Source organism: Ranitomeya imitator, chromosome 3 (genome assembly GCF_032444005.1).
Source record: "Ranitomeya imitator isolate aRanImi1 chromosome 3, aRanImi1.pri, whole genome shotgun sequence".
Classification (NCBI taxonomy): domain Eukaryota; kingdom Metazoa; phylum Chordata; class Amphibia; order Anura; family Dendrobatidae; genus Ranitomeya; species Ranitomeya imitator.
In genome coordinates, this window is record NC_091284.1 from 81,203,453 (window position 1) to 81,225,310 (window position 21,858).

General features: G+C 46.3%; 1 protein-coding gene across 1 annotated transcript in view; it reads left to right on the forward strand.

Annotated features, from left to right (window-relative positions):
* Nucleotides 1-21,858, forward strand: part of LOC138672719 (NACHT, LRR and PYD domains-containing protein 12-like) — a 108,932-nt gene that overhangs the window by 55,057 nt on the left and 32,017 nt on the right. The window contains exon 6 of the mRNA XM_069761000.1: nt 9,492-9,662. Coding sequence (XP_069617101.1) covers nt 9,492-9,662 — 171 coding nt within the window. The remainder of the gene's footprint in view (nt 1-9,491; nt 9,663-21,858) is intronic.

A 21,858-nucleotide genomic window follows, 5' to 3' on the forward strand; every position in this document is an offset into this window, starting at 1 on the left:
GCATCCACACCAGGACAGTCCGAAGACTCAACCTGCCCTGAAGAGAAACGAGGATGGAAACCATAATTACAGAAAAAAGGAGAAACTAAAGTAGCCGAGCTGGCCCGATTATTAAGGGCGAACTCAGCCAAAGGCAAGAAAGACACCCAATCATCCTGATCAGCAGAAACAAAGCATCTCAGATATGTCTCCAAAGTCTGATTAGTTCGTTCGGTTTGGCCATTAGTCTGAGGATGGAAAGCCGAAGAAAACGACAAATCAATGCCCATCTTAGCACAAAAGGACCGCCAAAACCTCGAAACAAACTGGGAACCTCTGTCCGAGACGATGTTCTCTGGAATGCCATGCAAACGAACCACATGCTGGAAAAACAATGGCACCAAATCAGAGGAGCAAGGCAGTTTAGATAAGGGTACCAAATGGACCATCTTAGAGAAGCGATCACAAACCACCCCAATGACCGACATCTTTTGAGAAACAGGGAGATCAGAAATAAAGTCCATGGAAATATGCGTCCAGGGCCTCTTCGGGATCGGCAAGGGCAAAAGCAACCCACTGGCACGAGAACAGCAGGGCTTAGCCCGAGCACAAATCCCACAGGACTGCACAAAAGAACGCACATCCCGTGACAAAGAAGGCCACCAAAAGGATCTAGCCACCAAATCTCTGGTACCAAAGATTCCAGGATGACCAGCCAATACTGAACAATGAATCTCCGAGATAACTCTACTAGTCCATCTATCAGGGACAAACAGTTTCTCCGTAGGACAACGGTCAGGTCTATCAGCCTGAAACTTTTGCAGCACACGCCGCAAATCAGGGGAAATGGCAGACAAAATTACCTCTTCTCTAAGAATACCCGCTGGCTCCGGAACACCCGGAGAGTCAGGCACAAAACTCCTTGACAGGGCATCAGCCTTCACATTCTTAGATCCCGGAAGGTATGAAACCACAAAATCAAAACGGGAGAAAAAGAGCGACCATCGAGCCTGTCTAGGATTCAACCGTTTGGCAGACTCAAGATAAGTCAAATTCTTGTAATCCGTTAAGACCACCACGCGATGTTTAGCTCCTTCAAGCCAATGTCGCCACTCCTCGAATGCCCACTTCATGGCCAACAACTCCCGATTGCCCACATCATAATTGCGCTCAGCAGGCGAGAATTTTCTAGAAAAGAAGGCACAGGGTTTCATCACCGAGCCATCAGAACTTCTTTGCGACAAAACAGCCCCTGCTCCAATTTCAGAAGCATCAACCTCCACCTGAAAAGGGAGCGAAACATCTGGCTGGCACAACACAGGGGCAGAAGCAAAACGATGCTTCAACTCCTGAAAAGCCTCTACAGCCGCAGAGGACCAATTGACCACATCAGCACCTTTCTTGGTCAAATCAGTCAACGGCTTAGCAATACTGGAAAAGTTAGCGATGAAGCGACGATAAAAATTAGCAAAGCCCAGGAACTTCTGCAAGCTCTTCACAGATGTCGCCTGAGTCCAATCGTAAATGGCCTGAACTTTAACAGGGTCCATCTCGATAGTAGAAGGGGAAAAAATGAAACCCAAAAATGAAACCTTCTGAACTCCAAAGAGACACTTTGACCCCTTCACAAACAAGTAATTCGCACGAAGGACCTGGAACACCATTCTGACCTGCTTCACATGAGATTCCCAATCATCCGAAAAGACCAAAATGTCATCCAAATATACAATCATGAATCTATCCAGGTACTCTCGGAAGATGTCATGCATAAAGGACTGAAACACAGATGGAGCATTAGAAAGCCCGAATGGCATAACCAGGTACTCAAAATGGCCCTCGGGCGTATTAAATGCTGTCTTCCATTCATCACCCTGTTTAATTCGCACAAGATTATACGCACCACGAAGATCTATCTTGGTGAACCAACTAGCCCCCTTAATCCGAGCAAATAAATCAGACAGCAGCGGCAAAGGATACTTAAATTTGACTGTGATCTTATTAAGAAGGCGGTAATCAATACAAGGTCTCAAAGAACCATCCTTCTTGGCCAGAAAAAAGAACCCTGCTCCCAATGGTGACGACGACGGACGAATATGACCCTTCTCCAAGGATTCCTTTATATAACTCTGCATAGCGGCGTGCTCTGGCACAGATAAATGAAACAGACGGCCCTTAGGAAACTTACTACCAGGAATCAAATTAATAGCACAGTCGCAATCCCTATGAGGAGGTAGGGCACCAGATTTGGGCTCTTCAAATACATCCCGGTAATCTGATAAAAACTCAGGGACTTCAGAAGGAGTGGAAGGTGAAATTGAGAGCAATGGAACATCACCATGTACCCCCTGACAACCCCAGCTGGACACAGACATAGATTTGCAATCCAACACTGGATTATGGACCTGTAGCCATGGCAACCCCAAAACGACCACATCATGCAGATTATGCAACACCAAAAAGCGAATATCCTCCTGATGTGCAGGAGCCATGCACATGGTCAATTGAGTCCAGTACTGAGGCTTATTCTTGGCCAAAGGCGTAGCATCAATTCCTCTCAATGGAATAGGATACTGCAAGGGCTCCAAGAAAAAACCACAGCGCCTGGCAAACTCCAAGTCCATCAAATTCAGGGCAGCGCCTGAATCCACAAATGCCATTACAGAATAGGATGACAGAGAGCAAATCAGAGTAACGGACAAAAGAAATTTAGACTGTACCGTACCAATGGTGGCAGACCTAGCGAACCGCTTAGTGCGCTTAGGACAATCGGAGATAGCATGAGTGGATTCACCACAGTAAAAACACAGCCCATTCCGATGTCTGTGTTCTTGCCATTCAGCTCTGGTCAAAGTCCTATCACACTGCATAGGCTCAGGCCTATGCTCAGAGAATACCGCCAGATGGTGCACAGCTTTGCGCTCACGCATGCGCTGATCGATCTGAATGGCCAAAGGCATAGACTCATTCAGACCAGCAGGCGTGGGATATCCCACCATGACATCCTTAAGGGCTTCAGAAAGACCCTTTCTGAAAATTGCCGCCAGGGCACATTCATTCCACTGAGTAAGCACAGACCACTTTCTAAACTTCTGACAGTACACCTCCGCTTCATCCTGACCCTGACACAAAGCCAGCAAGATTTTCTCTGCCTGATCCACTGAATTTGGTTCATCATAAAGCAATCCAAGCGCCAGAAAAAAAACATCAACATCACGCAATGCCGGATCTCCTGGCGCAAGGGAAAATGCCCAGTCTTGAGGGTCACCACGCAACAAAGAAATAATGATTTTTACCTGTTGAACGGGGTCACCAGAGGAGCGGGGTTTCAAAGCTAGAAACAGTTTACAATTATTTTTGAAATTCAAGAACCTAGATCTATCCCCAGAAAACAAGTCAGGAATAGTAATTTTAGGCTCAAACATAGGATTCTGAACCACAAAATCTTGAATGTTTTGTACCCTTGCAGAGAGATGATCCATACAAGAGGACAGACCTAGAATGTCCATATCTACACCTGTGTCCTGAACCACCCAAAGGTCTAGGGGAAAAGAAAGACAAAACACAGTGCAAACAAAAAAAAATGGTCTCAGAAGTTCTCTTATCCCTCTATTGAGATGCATTAATACTTTTGGCCAGCTGTACTGTTATGACCTGGTGGTTAGGAGCACCCGGAATGACCTGATAGTTAAACCTCATACAGGACGAGCTCTGGGATGTGGGAGCTCTGCTGACCGCATGCCCTAATCCTATCACACACACTAGAAATAGCCGTGGAGCGCTCCTGACCAGACCTAGGCGCCTCGTCACAGCCTAAGAACTATCTAGCCCTAGAGATAGAAAATAAAGCCTACCTTGCCTCAGAGAAATTCCCCAAAGGTACAGGAAGCCCCCCACATATATTGACTGTGAGTAAAGATGAAAGTCACAAACGCAGAAATGAAACAGGTTTCAGCAAAGGGAGGCCAGACTTACTAAATAGACAGAGGATAGGAAAGGTAACTTTGCGATCAGCACAAAAACCTACAAAAGACCACGCAGAGTGTGCAAAAAAGACCTCCGCACCGACTCACGGTGCGGAGGGGCCACTCTGCATCCCAGAGCTTCCAGCTAGCAAGACAAAATCATGAAAACCAGCTGGACAAGAAAACAGTGAACAAATAATGACTATCAGGAACTTAGCTTCTGCAGGAGAAGGAAGGTCACCAGAGAGATCCAGGAGCGAACTGAACCAATGCAAAAACATTGACAGCTGGCATGGAGTAACGATCTGAGAGGAGTTAAATAGAACAGCCAACCAAAGGATAAACCACGTCACCTGTGTAAGGAACCTCAGAAGCAGCAGCTTCACTCACAGCCACCAGAGGGAGCCCATAGACAGAACTCGCCGAAGTACCATTCATGACCACAGGAGGGAGTTCGACAACAGAATTCACAACACATATAATCTTATTCGTATCAAGCAGGGTGATGAATGGAAAACTGCATTTAATACGCCCGAAGGCCATTTTGAATACCTTGTGATGCCATTCGGACTCTCTAATGCCCCATCTGTGTTCCAATCCTTCATGCATGATATCTTTCGGAGTTATCTTGATAAATTCATGGTTGTATATTTGGATGATATTTTGATTTTTTCCAATGATTGGGAGTCTCATGTGAAACAGGTCAGGATGGTATTTCAGGTCCTCCGTAATAATGCTTTATTTGTGAAGGGGTCAAAGTGCCTCTTTGGAGTGCAGAAGGTTTCTTTTTTGGGTTTCATTTTTTCTCCCTCATCTATAGAAATGGATCCGGTTCAGGCCATTCATGATTGGATTCAGCCCACATCTGTGAAGAGCCTTCAGAAATTCTTGGGCTTTGCTAATTTTTATCGTCGTTTCATTGCCAACTTCTCCAGTGTGGTTAAACCTCTAACTGATTTGACCAAGAAAGGCGCTGATGTGACGAATTGGTCCTCCGCGGCTGTTTCTGCCTTTCAGGAGCTTAAACGCCGATTTACTTCTGCCCCTGTGTTGCGTCAGCCAGATGTTTCTCTTCCATTTCAGGTTGAGGTTGACGCGTCTGAGCTTGGGGCAGGGGCCGTTTTGTCTCAGAGGAATTCTGATGGTTCCTTGATGAAACCTTGTGCCTTCTTTTCTCGGAAGTTTTCGCCTGCGGAACGCAATTATGATGTCGGCAATCGGGAGTTGTTGGCTATGAAGTGGGCATTTGAGGAGTGGCGACATTGGCTTGAGGGGGCCAAGCACCGTATTGTGGTCCTGACCGATCATAAGAATCTGATTTACCTCGAGTCTGCCAAACGGCTGAATCCTAGACAGGCTCGATGGTCCCTGTTTTTCTCCCGTTTTGATTTTGTGGTCTCGTACATTCCTGGTACTAAGAATGTTAAGGCGGATGCCCTCTCTAGGAGTTTTTTTCCTGATTTCCCTGGGGTTCTTGAGCCGGTCGGCATTTTGAAGGAAGGGGTGATTCTTTCTGCCATCTCCCCTGATTTGCGACGGGTTCTTCAGGAATTTCAGGCTGATAAGCCTGACCGCTGTCCTGTGGGGAAACTGTTTGTTCCTGATAGATGGACTAGTAAAGTGATTTCTGAGGTTCATTGTTCTGTGTTGGCTGGCCATCCTGGGATTTTTGGTACCAGAGATTTGGTTAGTAGGTCCTTTTGGTGGCCTTCTTTGTCACGGGATGTGCGTTCTTTTGTGCAGTCCTGTGGGATTTGTGCGCGGGCTAAGCCTTGCTGTTCCCGCGCTAGTGGGTTGCTTTTGCCATTGCCGGTCCCTGAGAGACCTTGGACGCATATTTCTATGGATTTTATTTCCGATCTTCCTGTTTCCCAAAAAATGTCGGTTATCTGGGTTGTCTGTGACCGATTTTCTAAGATGGTTCATTTGGTGCCTTTGCCTAAATTGCCTTCTTCTTCTGATTTGGTTCCGTTGTTTTATCAGAATGTGGTACGTTTGCATGGTATTCCGGAGAATATTGTGTCCGACAGAGGTTCCCAGTTTGTTTCTAGGTTTTGGCCGGCCTTTTGTGCCAAGCTGGGCATTGATTTGTCTTTTTCCTCTGCATTCCATCCTCAGACAAATGGCCAGACTGAGCGAACTAATCAGACCTTGGAGACCTATTTGAGATGCTTTGTGTCTGCTGATCAGGATGATTGGGTGGCTTTTTTGCCATTGGCCGAGTTTGCCCTTAATAATCGGGCTAGTTCGGCTACTTTGGTTTCGCCTTTTTTTTGTAATTTTGGTTTTCATCCTCGTTTTTCTTCTGGGCAGGTTGAGCCTTCTGACCTTCCTGGTGTGGATTCTGTGGTCGACAGGTTGCAGCAGATTTGGGCTTATGTGGTGGACAATTTGGTGCTGTCTCAGGAGGAGGCTCAGCGTTTTGCTAACCATCGTCGGTGTGTTGGTTCCCGGCTTTGGGTTGGTGATCTGGTTTGGTTATCTTCCCGTCATGTTCCTATGAAGATTTCTTCCCCTAAGTTTAAGCCTCGATTTATTGGTCCTTATAGGATTTCTGAGATTATTAATCCGGTGTCCTTTCGCCTGGCGCTTCCGGCCTCTTTTGCTATTCATAATGTCTTCCATAGATCTTTGTTGCGGAAATATGTGGAGCCCGTTGTTCCCTCTGTTGATCCTCCGGCCCCTGTATTGGTCGATGGGGAGTTAGAATATGTTGTTGAGAAGATTTTGGATTTTGGAGGCCCGTTTGGCCTCTTTTGCTATTCATAATGTCTTCCATAGATCTTTGTTGCGGAAATATGTGGAGCCCGTTGTTCCCTCTGTTGATCCTCCGGCCCCTGTATTGGTCGATGGGGAGTTGGAATATGTTGTTGAGAAGATTTTCGAGGCGGAAGCTTCAGTACCTTGTCAAGTGGAAGGGTTATGACCAGGAGGATAATTCTTGGGTTTCTGCCTCTGATGTCCATGCCGTTGATTTGGTTCGTGCCTTTCATCGGGCTCATCCTGATCGGCCTTGGGGCTCTGGTGACCCCTCCTCAAGGGGGGGGGTACTGTTGTGAATTCAGCTTTTGGGCTCCCTCCGGTGGTTGTAGAGGGTAATGCAGTTGTGCCTGGACTGCAGGAGTGGACAGGTGTATCTACTAATTGCAAAACTGACTGGGGTATATAGCTTTGCAGGATCCTTTAGTCAGTGCCAGTTGTCCATTGTTCTTGAAGGATTCACTTCCCTGCTGGTCTCTCCAGTTTGCTGTGTTTTTCTACAAAGATAAGTCCTGGCTTTGTTTTTGTTGTCCACCTGCTGTGGACCTTCTAGTTCTGTGCATTTTCATGTTTTTGTCTTGTCCAGCTTAGCCTGTGAAGGATTTTTTGCAGCCTAGCCATTTCTCTGGAGATGCAGATATACCCCCTATGTCTTTAGTCAGATGTGGTGATTCGTATTTTCTGCGGTGGATATTTTCTAGTGTTTTTATACTGACCGCATAGTACTCTGTTCTTTTCTTTCTTTTTAGCTAGTATGGCCTCCTATGCTAAAATCTGATTTCATATCTGCGTATGTTATTTCCCTCTCCTCTCACAGTCAATATTTGTGGGGGACTATCTATCCTTTGGGGATTTTCTCTGAGGCAAGATAGATTTCCTGTTTCTGTCTTTAGGGGTAGTTAGATCTTAGGCTGTGCCGAGGGGTCTAGGGAGTGTTAGGTACCCCCCATGGCTACTTCTAGTTGCGCTGCTAGGTTCAGGGTTTGCGGTCAGTACAGGGACCACCTTCTCCAGAGTCCGTCTCATGCTGCTCCTGGGCCACCAGATCATAACAGTGGCCCATCACAGTTCCCCTCCGTGCTCCTTGCTTCTCACCTCAAATGCTCACTAACATTGCAACCCTTCAGGTTCTCTTCTCTTCTGGAGCTGCAGCACAGACCTGGCTGTACGGCCCCACTCTCTTCTCTCACTCCTCTCTCTGTCTCTCCCTCCAACGGACTAACTAACTCCTCCTCCAGACCAGAATATATCAATCTGAGGGAAGCTCCCCTGAATCCGGGTTCAGAGCTCCTCCTTCTGGCCTGGATTCAGAACATGTTGCATGTAGGTGCTTTACCTGATAAAGTGAATCCTCCTTGCCTCCAAGCATGACATCACCCTCCCTAAAAGGAAGGCAGCACCACTGTAAAAACCAATTACCTGGGGTGTTACAGTTGTGCGCTGCATGTGACTACAATCTCCCAGATTCTTCATACTGTATGTCTGACCTGTGGATAGGGTGGCAAGATAGAATCCTTTTCTTATAGAAAAAACATACAAGCCTGAATTTTTTGCCAACACCTACATCAAGTCTGTGAAAAGCATGAGCCAGATTTTTTTTGCCATAATTCCAAAAGATATGTTTGGCGCAAAGCCACCACTATGCATCGCCAAAAGAACACCATACCCACAGCAAAGCACAATGGAGGCTACATAATGTATTGGGGCTGTTTATTGGCAGCTGGAACTGGATATTTACTCAAGGTAGAAGGAGTTATGAATAGTTCCAAATATGAAACAGAACCTTCTCGTCACTGCTAAAAAAAAACTACAGATGAATAGGAATTGTACCTTGCTGCACAACGACCCCAAGCATACCTCCAAATCAACAAAATAATGGATACACCAGAAGATGATGAAAATTTAGGAATCACATAGTCAGAGCCCAGACCTGAATCTGAAAATCTGAAATCTGTAGGTTGACCTGAAGAGGGCGCTGTACACAGGAGATACCCTGGCAATCTGACAGATTTGAAGTTACTACAAGGAAGAGTGGGCAAAGATTGGCAATTCTATATGTGCCATGCTGATAGACTCCAGTCCTAACCAAAAAGATTGAATTCTGTCTTAAATTCAAAGGGTACTTCAACAAAGTATTAGTTTAAGAATGTGCATCTTTCTTGATTTTTCTTTTTCCAGTGCTTGAGAAAGGCTCATTATTAAACTAAAACATCGCACACTATGTGGTGGTAACAAATATACACGTTTTAATTTTTCAAAATACCCTAGTGTTGTTCTTTTTCATATTTATTTTGATTACTTTCAAAGAGTTGTTCAACCCTTACGGCAATGTGCACAGGCCATTTTAGTTGATACCAGATGAAGGGGAGTCCAGTCTCAATTGTATGATTGTATCGCAGTTTAACAATGTGAATATTTATGCAACTACATTATTTCAATTCTTTATTTTTATTTTTCCACTCAAAGAGATTTCAGATTATTTTTCAATTGATTTATATAGTTTATAGGTGACATTAAAGGTGGAAACAGTTCTGAAATGTATTGTTCTTGGTGTGATTTTTTTTTACATGACAAAAGCCTGGCATTTTAACAGGGGTGTGCAGACTTTTTATACCTACAGTAGCTGTCGACAGTCCTGACATCAACCACACACCAGAGTTGGTTTCTAGAGATTATATTTATGGATCTCTATAACAGCTGAAGACATTTTCACTTTTATTCACAATCTACCGATTTTATACAGATGCTCTGTGGACGCGTCACCCACTTCTCATCTTTTTATTCATACAGATTGGTTAAAAATAATCTACCAGAAATGTCTTGCATCCAGTTGGCCTCTATAATAAGAAATAGCCGGTCCTTGAAGACACTTAGCCTGGCTGTTAACAATCTGTCCGGTCCTCACTTCAGTGACTTAATGGAGGCTCTGTCCAGTCCAGACTGCACAGTCGAGAATTTACAGTGAGTATATGAGATGAGTACAGGACTGAGTCACGTAGGACCACAAGTATTAAATTAATTGTTATGTCTCTGAGAGATACTGCTTATTGCTCCTTGGTGTCTATTTCACTTTTTTATGTCATTTCTCATGTCTTGAAATAGAAGTCACAAGTAGGGTTGAGTGAAACGGGTCGTTCATTTTCAAAAGTCGCCGACTTTTGGCAAAGTCGGGTTTCATGAAACCCGATCCGACCCCTGTGCGGGGTCGGCCATGCGGTACGCGACTTTCGCGCCAAAGTCGCGTTTCAATGACGCGAAAAGCGCCATTTCTCAGCCAATGAAGGTAAACGCAGAGTGTGGGCAGCGTGATGACATAGGTCCTGGTCCCCACCATCTTAGAGAAGGGCATTGCAGTGATTGGCTTGCTGTCTGCGGCGTCACAGGGGCTATAAAGGGGAGTTCCCACCGACCGCCATGTTACTGCTGCTGATCTGAGCTTAGGGAGAGGTTGCTGCCGCTTCGTCAGAAGCAGGGATAGCGTTAGGCAGGGTCCATTAACCACAAAACCGCTTGTGCTGTAGCGATTTCCACTGCCCAACACCACCTTCGGTGTGCAGGGACAGTGGAAGCTACATTTTTTTTTTTCCCCCTCAGCGCTGTAGCTCATTGGGCTGCCCTAGAAGGCTCCCTGATAGCTGCATTGCTGTGTGTACGCCGCTGTGCAAAGCAACTGCTTTTTTCAAAGCACAAATCCTCTTGTTCCTTCCTTTCTGCACAGCTATCTTTTTGGTTTGTACACACTTTTTATTTAATTTGTGCATCAGTCCACTCCTTATTGCTGCCTGCCATACCTGGCTGAGATTACTGCAGGGAGATAGTAATTGAAGGACACTCCCTGTTTTTTTTTTTTTTTTTGTGGGAGATTAAGATTGACATTTCTGCTAGAGTGCCATCTCTGTCTGTGTCATCTCTCACTCAGTGGGCCATAGAAAGCCTATTTATTTTTTTGCTTGATTTTGGTTCTAAAATCTACCTGAAAAAATCACTACATCAATCAGTGGGAGAAAAATATTGGCCTCAGGGCTTGTGTGCCACTCCTGACTCCTGTGTGCATCATCACTCACTCAGTGGGCCATAGAAAGCCCATTTTTTTTTTTTTTGCTTTATTTGGGTTCTAAATTCTACCTGAAAAAATCAATAAATCAATCAGTGGGAGATTAATATTGGCCTTTGGGCTTGTGTGCCAGTCCTAAGCGTGCCATCTCTCTCTCTCAGATAGTGGGCCATAGAAAGCCTATTTATTTATTTTTTTTTTTATTGGGTTTATAAATTTTCCCTGAAAAAAAAAAAAAAAGTGGGAGATTAATATTGGCCTCTGGGCTTGTGTGCCAGTCCTGAGCGTGCCATCTCTCTCACAAATAGTGGGCCATAGAAAGCCTATTTATTTATTTTGTTTTGGTTTTATAAATTCTCCCTTAAAAAAAAAGGGAGATTAATATTGGCCTTTGGGCTTGTGTGCCAGTCCTAAGCGTGCCATCTCTCTCTGTCTCTCAGATAGTGGGCCATAGAAAGCCTATTTATTATTTTTTTTATTGGGTTTATAAATTTTCCCTGGAACAAAAAAAAAAAAGTGGGAGATAAATATTGGCCTCTGGGCTTGTGTGCCACTCCTGACTCCTGTGTGCGTCATCTCTCACTCAGTGGGCCATAGAAAGCCTTTTTTTGTTTTATTTGTTTTCTAAATTCTCCCTGAAAAAATCATTTTATTTTATTTGGTTTCTAAATTCTTCCTGAAAAAATCATTTTATTCTATTTTTTTTTTCCTAAAGTCTCCCTGAAAAACAAAAAAACAAAAAACAAATCAGTGGGAGATTAATATTGCCCTTTCTGCTTGTGTGCCAGTCTTGACTCCTGGGTGTGCCATCTCTCTCTCTCTCTCCAATTGTGGGCCATAGAAAGCCTATTATTTTTTTTAGCTTGATTTGGGTTCCAAAATCTACCTGAAAAAATCACTACATCAATCAGTGGGAGATAAATATTGGCCTCTGGGCTTGTGTGCCACTCCTGACTCCTGTGTGCGTCATCTCTCACTCAGTGGGCCATAGAAAGCCTTTTTTTGTTTTATTTGTTTTCTAAATTCTCCCTGAAAAAATCATTTTATTTTCTTTGGTTTCTAAATTCTTCCTGAAAAAATCATTTTATTCTATTTTTTTTTTTTCCTAAAGTCTCCCTGAAAAAAAACAAACAAAAAAAACAAATCAGTGGGAGATTAATATTGCCCTTTCTGCTTGTGTGCCAGTCTTGACTCCTGGGTGTGCCATCTCTCTCTCTCTCCAATTGTGGGCCATAGAAAGCCTATTATTTTTTTAGCTTGATTTGGGTTCCAAAATCTACCTGAAAAAATCACTACATCAATCAGTGGGAGATAAATATTGGCCTCTGGGCTTGTGTGCCACTCCTGACTCCTGTGTGCGTCATCTCTCACTCAGTGGGCCATAGAAAGCCTTTTTTTGTTTTATTTGTTTTCTAAATTCTCCCTGAAAAAATCATTTTATTTTATTTGGTTTCTAAATTCTTCCTGAAAAAATCATTTTATTCTATTTTTTTTTTCCTAAAGTCTCCCTGAAAAAAAAACAAAAAAAAACAAATCAGTGGGAGATTAATATTGCCCTTTCTGCTTGTGTGCCAGTCTTGACTCCTGGGTGTGCCATCTCTCTCTCTCTCTCCAATTGTGGGCCATAGAAAGCCTATTATTTTTTTAGCTTGATTTGGGTTCCAAAATCTACCTGAAAAAATCACTACATCAATCAGTGGGAGATAAATATTGGCCTCTGGGCTTGTGTGCCACTCCTGACTCCTGTGTGCGTCATCTCTCACTCAGTGGGCCATAGAAAGCCTTTTTTTGTTTTATTTGTTTTCTAAATTCTCCCTGAAAAAATCATTTTATTTTATTTGGTTTCTAAATTCTTCCTGAAAAAATCATTTTATTCTATTATTTTTTTTTCCTAAAGTCTCCCTTAAAAAAAAAAAAAAATCAAATCAGTGGGAGATTAATATTTACATTTGTGCTTCAGTGACAGTCCTGCGTGTGTGGCATCTCTCTCATTTGTTGCCACCAACAACAGAGTGTGTAACATTGTGGCTGATTTTCGTTGTGGTCTCACCAACCTGTAAAGGGGTAGCTAAATCATACTGAAGTTATAGCTCACCGTGTAATTTGTGTGACAGCAACAAATACCGTTAGTTTGTTTACGTTTTTAAAACAATGAGGAAGTATGGTGGAAGAGGTCGTGGCCGGGGGCGTTCATTGTCAGCTGGTAATGAGGGTAGTGGTAGTGGTGGAGCATCAGCTGGTCGTGGGAAAAAAAATATTGCACCTAAGTCTGGAGCTGTGGAGCCAGGTTCGTCGTCTGGCTACACAAGGCCTCGAACGCTCCCTTTTCTGGGAGTAGGAAAACCGCTTTTAAAGCCGGAGCAGCAAGAGCAAGTTTTGGCTTATCTTGCTGACTCAGCCTCTAGCTCTTTTGCCTCCTCTCGTGAAACTGGTAAATGTCAAAGCAGCGCGTCGTTAGTGGATGTTCACGGTCAGGGACAAGTCGCTTCCTTGTCCTCTTCAGCAAAAACAACAACAGAGAAGAATGCAGCAGGCGACACAACGGGTTACTCCATGGAGCTCTTTACACATACCGTCCCTGGCTTAGAAAGTGAAGCAGTTAACAGTCCATGCCCATTACAAGTTGAATCTGACATGGAGTGCACTGATGCACAGCCACAGCCAGACTACTATGCTGGTCCTTTGACTCAGACCACAACATTGCCCTCGCAGGGTGCTGATCAAGAATCAGACCCTGATGAGACTATGTTGCCCCATCACGAACGCTATACCACCGACCGACACGGTGACACAGACGAAGTTGCACACGAGCTACAAGAAGAGGTAATAGATGACCCAGTTCTTGACCCCGATTGGCAGCCATTGGGGGAACAGGGTGCAGGCGGCAGCAGTTCTGAAGCGGAGGAGGAGGGGCCGCAGCAGGCATCAACATCGCAACAGGTTCCATCTGCCGGGCCCGTATCTTGCCCAAAACGCGTGGCAAAGCTAAAACCTGTTGGAGGACAGCGTGGCCATCCGGTTAAAGCTCAGTCTGCAATGCCTGAAAAGGTATCCGATGCTAGAAAGAGTGCAGTCTGGCATTTTTTTAAACAACATCCAATTGATCAGCGCAAAGTCATCTGTCAAAAATGTTCAACTACCTTAAGCAGAGGACAGAATCTGAAAAGTCTCAATACAAGTTGCATGCATAGACATTTAACCACCATGCATTTGCAAGCCTGGACTAACTACCAAACGTCCCTTAAGGTTGTAGCACCCTCGGCCAATGAAGCTAGTCAGCAACGCAACATCCCTTCCGGCAGTGTAGGGCCACCATTTTCCGCACCACCTGCAGTATCTGTGCAGGTTTCTTTGCCAGGCCAAAGCAGTCAGGGTCAGGGAATCACCAGTTTCGTAGTAGGAAACACTGCATCTAGGGCACCGGTGGCAACAATACCATCTCCCACCGTCTCTCAGTCTGCCATGTCCACCGGCACCCCCGCTAGTTCCACGATCTCCAGCTCTCCAGTCCAGCTCACCCTACATGAGACTATGGTTAGAAAAAGGAAGTACTTAGCCTCGCATCCGCGTACACAGGGTTTGAACGCACACATAGCTAGACTAATCTCGTTAGAGATGATGCCCTACCGGTTAGTTGAAAGCGAAGCTTTCAAAGCCCTGATGGACTACGCTGTACCACGCTACGAGCTACCCAGTCGACACTTTTTTTCCAGAAAAGCCATCCCAGCCCTCCACCAGCATGTTAAAGAGCGCATCGTCCATGGACTCAGGCAATCTGTGAGCACAAAGGTGCACCTGACAACAGATGCATGGACCAGTAGGCATGGCCAGGGACGTTACGTGTCCATCACGGCACACTGGGTAAATGTGGTGGATGCAGGGTCCACAGGGGACAGCAAGTTTGGGACAGTTCTGCCTAGCCCACGGTCTAGGAAACAATTGGCTGTAGCCGTTCGCACCCCCTCCTCCTCCTCTTCGTCCTCCTGCAGAAGCGAGAGCTCGTCCACAGACCGCAGTCGCACAACCACTCCATCCGCAGCTGCCACTGTTGCACACCAGGTCTCCCATTATGGGGCAGCTACTGGCAAACGTCAGCAGGCTGTATTGGCTATGAAGTGTTTGGGCGACAACAGACACACCGCGGAAGTTCTGTCCGAGTTCTTGCAGAAAGAAACGCAGTCGTGGCTGGGCACTGTAGATCTTGAGGCAGGCAAGGTAGTGAGTGATAACGGAAGGAATTTCATGGCTGCCATCTCCCTTTCCCAACTGAAACACATTCCTTGCCTGGCTCACACCTTAAACCTGGTGGTGCAGTGCTTCCTGAAAAGTTATCCGGGGTTATCCGACCTGCTCCTCAAAGTGTGTGGACTTTGCTCACATATCCGCCGTTCGCCCGTACACTCCAGCCGTATGCAGACCTATCAGCGTTCTTTGAACCTTCCCCAGCATCGCCTAATCATAGACGTTGCAACAAGGTGGAACTCAACACTGTACATGCTTCAGAGACTGTGTGAACAGAGGCGGGCTGTTATGTTTTTGTGGGAGGATACACATACACGGGCAGGCAGTAGGATGGCAGACATGGAGTTGTCAGGTGTGCAGTGGTCGAAGATTCAAGACATGTGTCAAGTCCTTCAGTGTTTTGAGGAATGCACACGGCTGGTTAGTGCAGACAACGCCATAATAAGCATGAGCATCCCCCTAATGCGTCTGCTGATGCAAAGTTTGACGCACATAAAGGATCAGGCATCTGCAGCTGAGGAAGAGGAAAGCCTTGATGACAGTCAGCCATTGTCTGGCCAGTGCAGTGTACAGGACGAGGTAGCGGGCGAAGAGGAGGAGGAGGACGAGGAGGATGATGGGGATGATTATATTTTTAATGAGGAAGCTTTTCCGGGGCCACTGGAAATTGGTGGCGCGGCAAGGCCGGGTTCTGGTTTTTTGAGGGACACAAGTGACGTGGATTTGCCTGAAACTGCCCCTCAACCAAGCACAACCGCAGATTTGAGAACTGGAACTTTTGCCCACATGGCGGATTATGCCTTACGTATCCTCAAAAGGGACACACGCATAACTAAAATGATGAATGATGACGATTACTGGTTGGCCTGCCTCCTTGATCCTCGCTATAAAGGCAAATTGCAAACTATAATGCCACATGAGAACTTGGAACTAATATTAGCAACCAAACAATCAACTCTTGTTGACCGTTTGCTTCTGGCATTCCCTGCACACAGCGCCCGTGATCGTTCTCACACGAGCTGCAGGGGCCAGCAGACCAGAGGAGTTAGAGGGGCAGAAATCAGAAATGGCGTTGGCCAGAGGGGTTTTCTGACCAGGTTGTGGAGCGATTTTGCTATGACCGCAGACAGGACAGGTACTGCAGCATCAATTCAAAGTGACAGGAGACAACATTTGTCCAGTATGGTTACAAACTATTTTTCATCTCTTATCGATGTTCTCCCTCAATCGTCATTCCCATTTGATTACTGGGCATCAAAATTAGACACCTGGCCAGAATTGGCAGAATATGCATTGCAGGAGCTTGCTTGCCCGGCAGCTAGTGTCCTATCAGAAAGAGTATTCAGTGCTGCAGGTTCAATACGAACAGAAAAAAGGACTCGTCTGGCTACCCAAAATGTAGATGATCTAACCTTCATTAAAATGAACCACAACTGGATTTCGAAATCTTTTGCCCCACCTTGCCCGGCTGACACCTAGCTTTCCTATGAAAAGGTCTTGCCTGTGGACTATTCTGAATGCCTTTTCCAATCTCGTAATTTTCTGCACCTGATTGTCCAGCATACGACATGTTTACACCTCACTAAATGGCCAAACTCCCCACACGGGGCCGTGGTATCGACACTTGGCGACAGCACCCGTGAGAGTGCAGTTTGTCTGAAGAGGTGGGTGAGCCCGCTTTTGGTCGACGGCACTGCCACTGGGTCCCTCCTAGTACAATAAAGTGTCTCTGGCGGTGGTGGTGCGCACCCAACGTCAGACACACCGTTGTAATATGAGGGGCCCTGGGCCTGTACCGCCGGCCACAAGACAGTTTCCCCCCACCCCAGCTCAAACAGTGCTCTACCACTTGCAAAATTATCTCACAGCTCCACCAATGTTTAGTCTATGCGCTGACATCCTTCAATGCCTGCCACTGACAATACCATTGTATTGACATTTTTGTTATGTTAGGCCTTCGATGCCTGTCTGTGGTCACTCCTTCCACTAGGCCTCCACTGACCACACCACTGCTGCCCGTGTACCCCTGTAACCAATTTAAAATTGCCTACAGCCATGTGTTATTATTTTAGGCCTTCGATGCCTGTCTGCGGTGACTCCTTCCACTAGGCCTCCACTGACCACACCACTGCTGCCCGTGTACCCCTGTAACCAATTTAAAATTGCCTACAGCCATGTGTTATTATTTTAGGCCTTCGATGCCTGTCTGCGGTGACTCCTTCCACTAGGCCTCCACTGACCACACCACTGCTGCCCGTGTACCCCTGTAACCAATTTAAAATTGCCTACAGCCATGTGTTATTATTTTAGGCCTTCGATGCCTGTCTGCGGTGACTCCTTCCACTAGGCCTCCACTGACCACACCACTGCTGCCCGTGTACCCCTGGAACCAATTTAAAATTGCCTACAGCCATGTGTTATTATTTTAGGCCTTCGATGCCTGTCTGCGGTCACTCCTTCCACTAGGCCTCCACAGACCACACCACTGCTGCCCGTGTACCCCTGTAACCAATTTAAAATTGCCTACAGCCATGTGTTATTATTTTAGGCCTTCGATGCCTGTCTGCGGTGACTCCTTCCACTAGGCCTCCACTGACCACACCACTGCTGCCCGTGTACCCCTGGAACCAATTTAAAATTGCCTACAGCCATGTGTTATTATTTTAGGCCTTCGATGCCTGTCTGCGGTGACTCCTTCCACTAGGCCTCCACTGACCACACCACTGCTGCCCGTGTACCCCTGGAACCAATTTAAAATTGCCTACAGCCATGTGTTATTATTTTAGGCCTTCGATGCCTGTCTGCGGTCACTCCTTCCACTAGGCCTCCACTGACCACACCACTGCTGCCCGTGTACCCCTGTAACCAATTTAAAATTGCCTACAGCCATGTGTTATTATTTTAGGCCTTCGATGCCTGTCTGCGGTCACTCCTTCCACTAGGCCTCCACTGACCACACCACTGCTGCCCGTGTACCCCTGTAACCAATTTAAAATTGCCTACAGCCATGTGTTATTATTTTAGGCCTTCGATGCCTGTCTGCGGTGACTCCTTCCACTAGGCCTCCACTGACCACACCACTGCTGCCCGTGTACCCCTGTAACCAATTTAAAGTTGCCTACAGCCATGTGTTATTATTTTAGGCTTTCGATGCCTGTCTGCGGTGACTCCTTCCACTAGGCCTCCACTGACCACACCACTGCTGCCCGTGTACCCCTGGAACCAATTTAAAATTGCCTACAGCCATGTGTTATTATTTTAGGCCTTCGATGCCTGTCTGCGGTCACTCCTTCCACTAGGCCTCCACTGACCACACCACTGCTGCCCGTGTACCCCTGGAACCAATTTAAAATTGCCTACAGCCATGTGTTATTATTTTAGGCCTTCGATGCCTGTCTGCGGTCACTCCTTCCACTAGGCCTCCACTGACCACACCACTGCTGCCCGTGTACCCCTGGAACCAATTTAAAATTGCCTACAGCCATGTGTTATTATTTTAGGCCTTCGATGCCTGTCTGCGGTCACTCCTTCCACTAGGCCTCCACTGACCACACCACTGCTGCCCGTGTACCCCTGGAGCCAATTTAAAATTGCCTACAGCCATGTGTTATTATTTTAGGCCTTCGATGCCTGTCTGTGGTCACTCCTTCCACTAGGCCTCCACTGACCACACCACTGCTGCCCGTGTACCCCTGGAACCAATTTAAAATTGCCTACAGCCATGTGTTATTATTTTAGGCCTTCGATGCCTGTCTGCGGTGACTCCTTCCACTAGGCCTCCACTGACCACACCACTGCTGCCCGTGTACCCCTGGAACCAATTTAAAATTGCCTACAGCCATGTGTTATTATTTTAGGCCTTCGATGCCTGTCTGCAGTCACTCCTTCCACTAGGCCTCCACTGACCACACCACTGCTGCCCGTGTACCCCGGTAACCAATTTAAAATTGCCTACAGCCATGTGTTATTATTTTAGGCCTTCGATGCCTGTCTGCGGTCACTCCTTCCACTAGGCCTCCACTGACCACACCACTGCTGCCCGTGTACCCCTGTAACCAATTTAAAATTGCCTACAGCCATGTGTTATTATTTTAGGCCTTCGATGCCTGTCTGCGGTGACTCCTTCCACTAGGCCTCCACTGACCACACCACTGCTGCCCGTTTACCCCTGTAACCAATTTAAAATTGCCTACAGCCATGTGTTATTATTTTAGGCCTTCGATGCCTGTCTGCGGTGACTCCTTCCACTAGGCCTCCACTGACCACACCACTGCTGCCCGTGTACCCCTGTAACCAATTTAAAATTGCCTACAGCCATGTGTTATTATTTTAGGCCTTCGATGCCTGTCTGCGGTGACTCCTTCCACTAGGCCTCCACTGACCACACCACTGCTGCCAGTGTACCCCTGGAACCAATTTAAAATTGCCTACAGCCATGTGTTATTATTTTAGGCCTTCGATGCCTGTCTGCGGTGACTCCTTCCACTAGGCCTCCACTGACCACACCACTGCTGCCCGTGTACCCCTGGAACCAATTTAAAATTGCCTACAGCCATGTGTTATTATTTTAGGCCTTCGATGCCTGTCTGCGGTCACTCCTTCCACTAGGCCTCCACTGACCACACCACTGCTGCCCGTGTACCCCGGTAACCAATTTAAAATTGCCTACAGCCATGTGTTATTATTTTAGGCCTTCGATGCCTGTCTGCGGTCACTCCTTCCACTAGGCCTCCACTGACCACACCACTGCTGCCCGTGTACCCCTGTAACCAATTTAAAATTGCCTACAGCCATGTGTTATTATTTTAGGCCTTCGATGCCTGTCTGCGGTGACTCCTTCCACTAGGCCTCCACTGACCACACCACTGCTGCCCGTGTACCCCTGGAACCAATTTAAAATTGCCTACAGCCATGTGTTATTATTTTAGGCCTTCGATGCCTGTCTGCGGTCACTCCTTCCACTAGGCCTCCACTGACCACACCACTGCTGCCCGTGTACCCCTGGAACCAATTTAAAATTGCCTACAGCCATGTGTTATTATTTTAGGCCTTCGATGCCTGTCTGCGGTCACTCCTTCCACTAGGCCTCCACTGACCACACCACTGCTGCCCGTGTACCCCTGGAACCAATTTAAAATTGCCTACAGCCATGTGTTATTATTTTAGGCCTTCGATGCCTGTCTGCGGTCACTCCTTCCACTAGGCCTCCACTGACCACACCACTGCTGCCCGTGTACCCCTGTAACCAACATCAGAAAATATAAAAATAAGTATTTTGCTTATAAAAAAGAAAATACTGGAGAGATATCAAATGCAGACATTTTAACATTAAAAACAAACACATACAACAAAAATCTGGTACAGTACTAAAAATGGCCACCAGCTACAATAACTTTCTCCTGCAAGTAGTTAACTGAAAGGTTTTTTCAATTTTAAACACAGATATGGCATCCACCGAGTGTTGTCCTGTCGCGTCTTCTTTATATTATTGCCAAGAAGATGCAAAACAATGAAAATAATAAAATCATTATTTACCAAAAAAATAGAGTAAGTCAAAACCACATTGCAAATAAACATTCATTACAAATAAAGAAGCAGGGCGCGTCCGAGGGTGAGTATATACCTAATAAGAATATAATCACCCTCGGACGCGCCCTGCTTCTTTCCGACAGCCTTCCTTCCTAAGAATCAGCCCTTCCGTGGTGTAGAGAGAGGGTTTGTTACACTCCAAGGTGTTCCCCAGGTTGCCTTTCCTGAGCTTCGATCTTCCGGCTCTCGTTTAGTAGTTGTTGGAAACTACGCTGCATTGGGCCTACAAATTGGGTATGGGGTGTAGAGAGATGGTGTGTTACACTCCAAGGTGTTCCCCAGGTTTCCTCTCCATTGCTTCGATCTTCCGGCTCTCGTTTAGTAGTTGTTGGAAACTACGCTGCATTAGGCCTACAAATTGGGTATGGGGTGTAGAGAGATGGTGTGTTACACTCCAAGGTGTTCCCCAGGTTTCCTCTCCATTGCTTCGATCTTCCGGCTCTCGTTTAGTAGTTGTTGGAAACTACGCTGCATTGGGCCTACAAATTGGGTATGGGGTGTAGAGAGATGGTGTGTTCCACTCCAAGGTGTTCTCCAGGTTGCCTTTCCTGAGCTTCGATCTTCCGGCTCTCGTTTAGTAGTTGTTGGAAACTACGCTGCATTAGGCCTACAAATTGGGTATGGGGTGTAGAGAGATGGTGTGTTACACTCCAAGGTGTTCCCCAGGTTTCCTCTCCATTGCTTCGATCTTCCGGCTCTCGTTTAGTAGTTGTTGGAAACTACGCTGCATTAGGCCTACAAATTGGGTATGGGGTGTAGAGAGATGGTGTGTTCCACTGTAGAGAGATGGTGTGTTCCACTCCAAGGTGTTCCCCAGGTTTCCTCGCCAATGCTTCGATCATCATGCTCTCGTTTAGTAGTTGTTGGAAACTACGCTGCATTAGGCCTACAAATTGGGTATGGGGTGTAGAGAGATGGTGTGTTCCACTCCAAGGTGTTCTCCAGGTTGCCTTTCCTGAACTTCTATCTTCAGGCTCTCATTAAATTGTGGTTAAACGAAACAACTGCATTTGGCGTACTAGTTGGTTTGGGGCCTACTATCGGTGTCTGCCGCTCCTTGCTGTTCTCCTGGTTTCCTGTCCTGAAATTCCGTTTTCAGGCGCTCGTTAAGTAGTTGTTAATGTTAGACTGCATTTGGCCTACTAGTTGGGTTGGGGCCTACTATCGGTGTCTGCCACTCCTTGCTGTTCTCCTCCACTGAACAAAGCTGTGCCGCCTGTTTACTACTGTTGCCAATTTTGAACTGCATTTCGACTACTTACTGATTTGGGC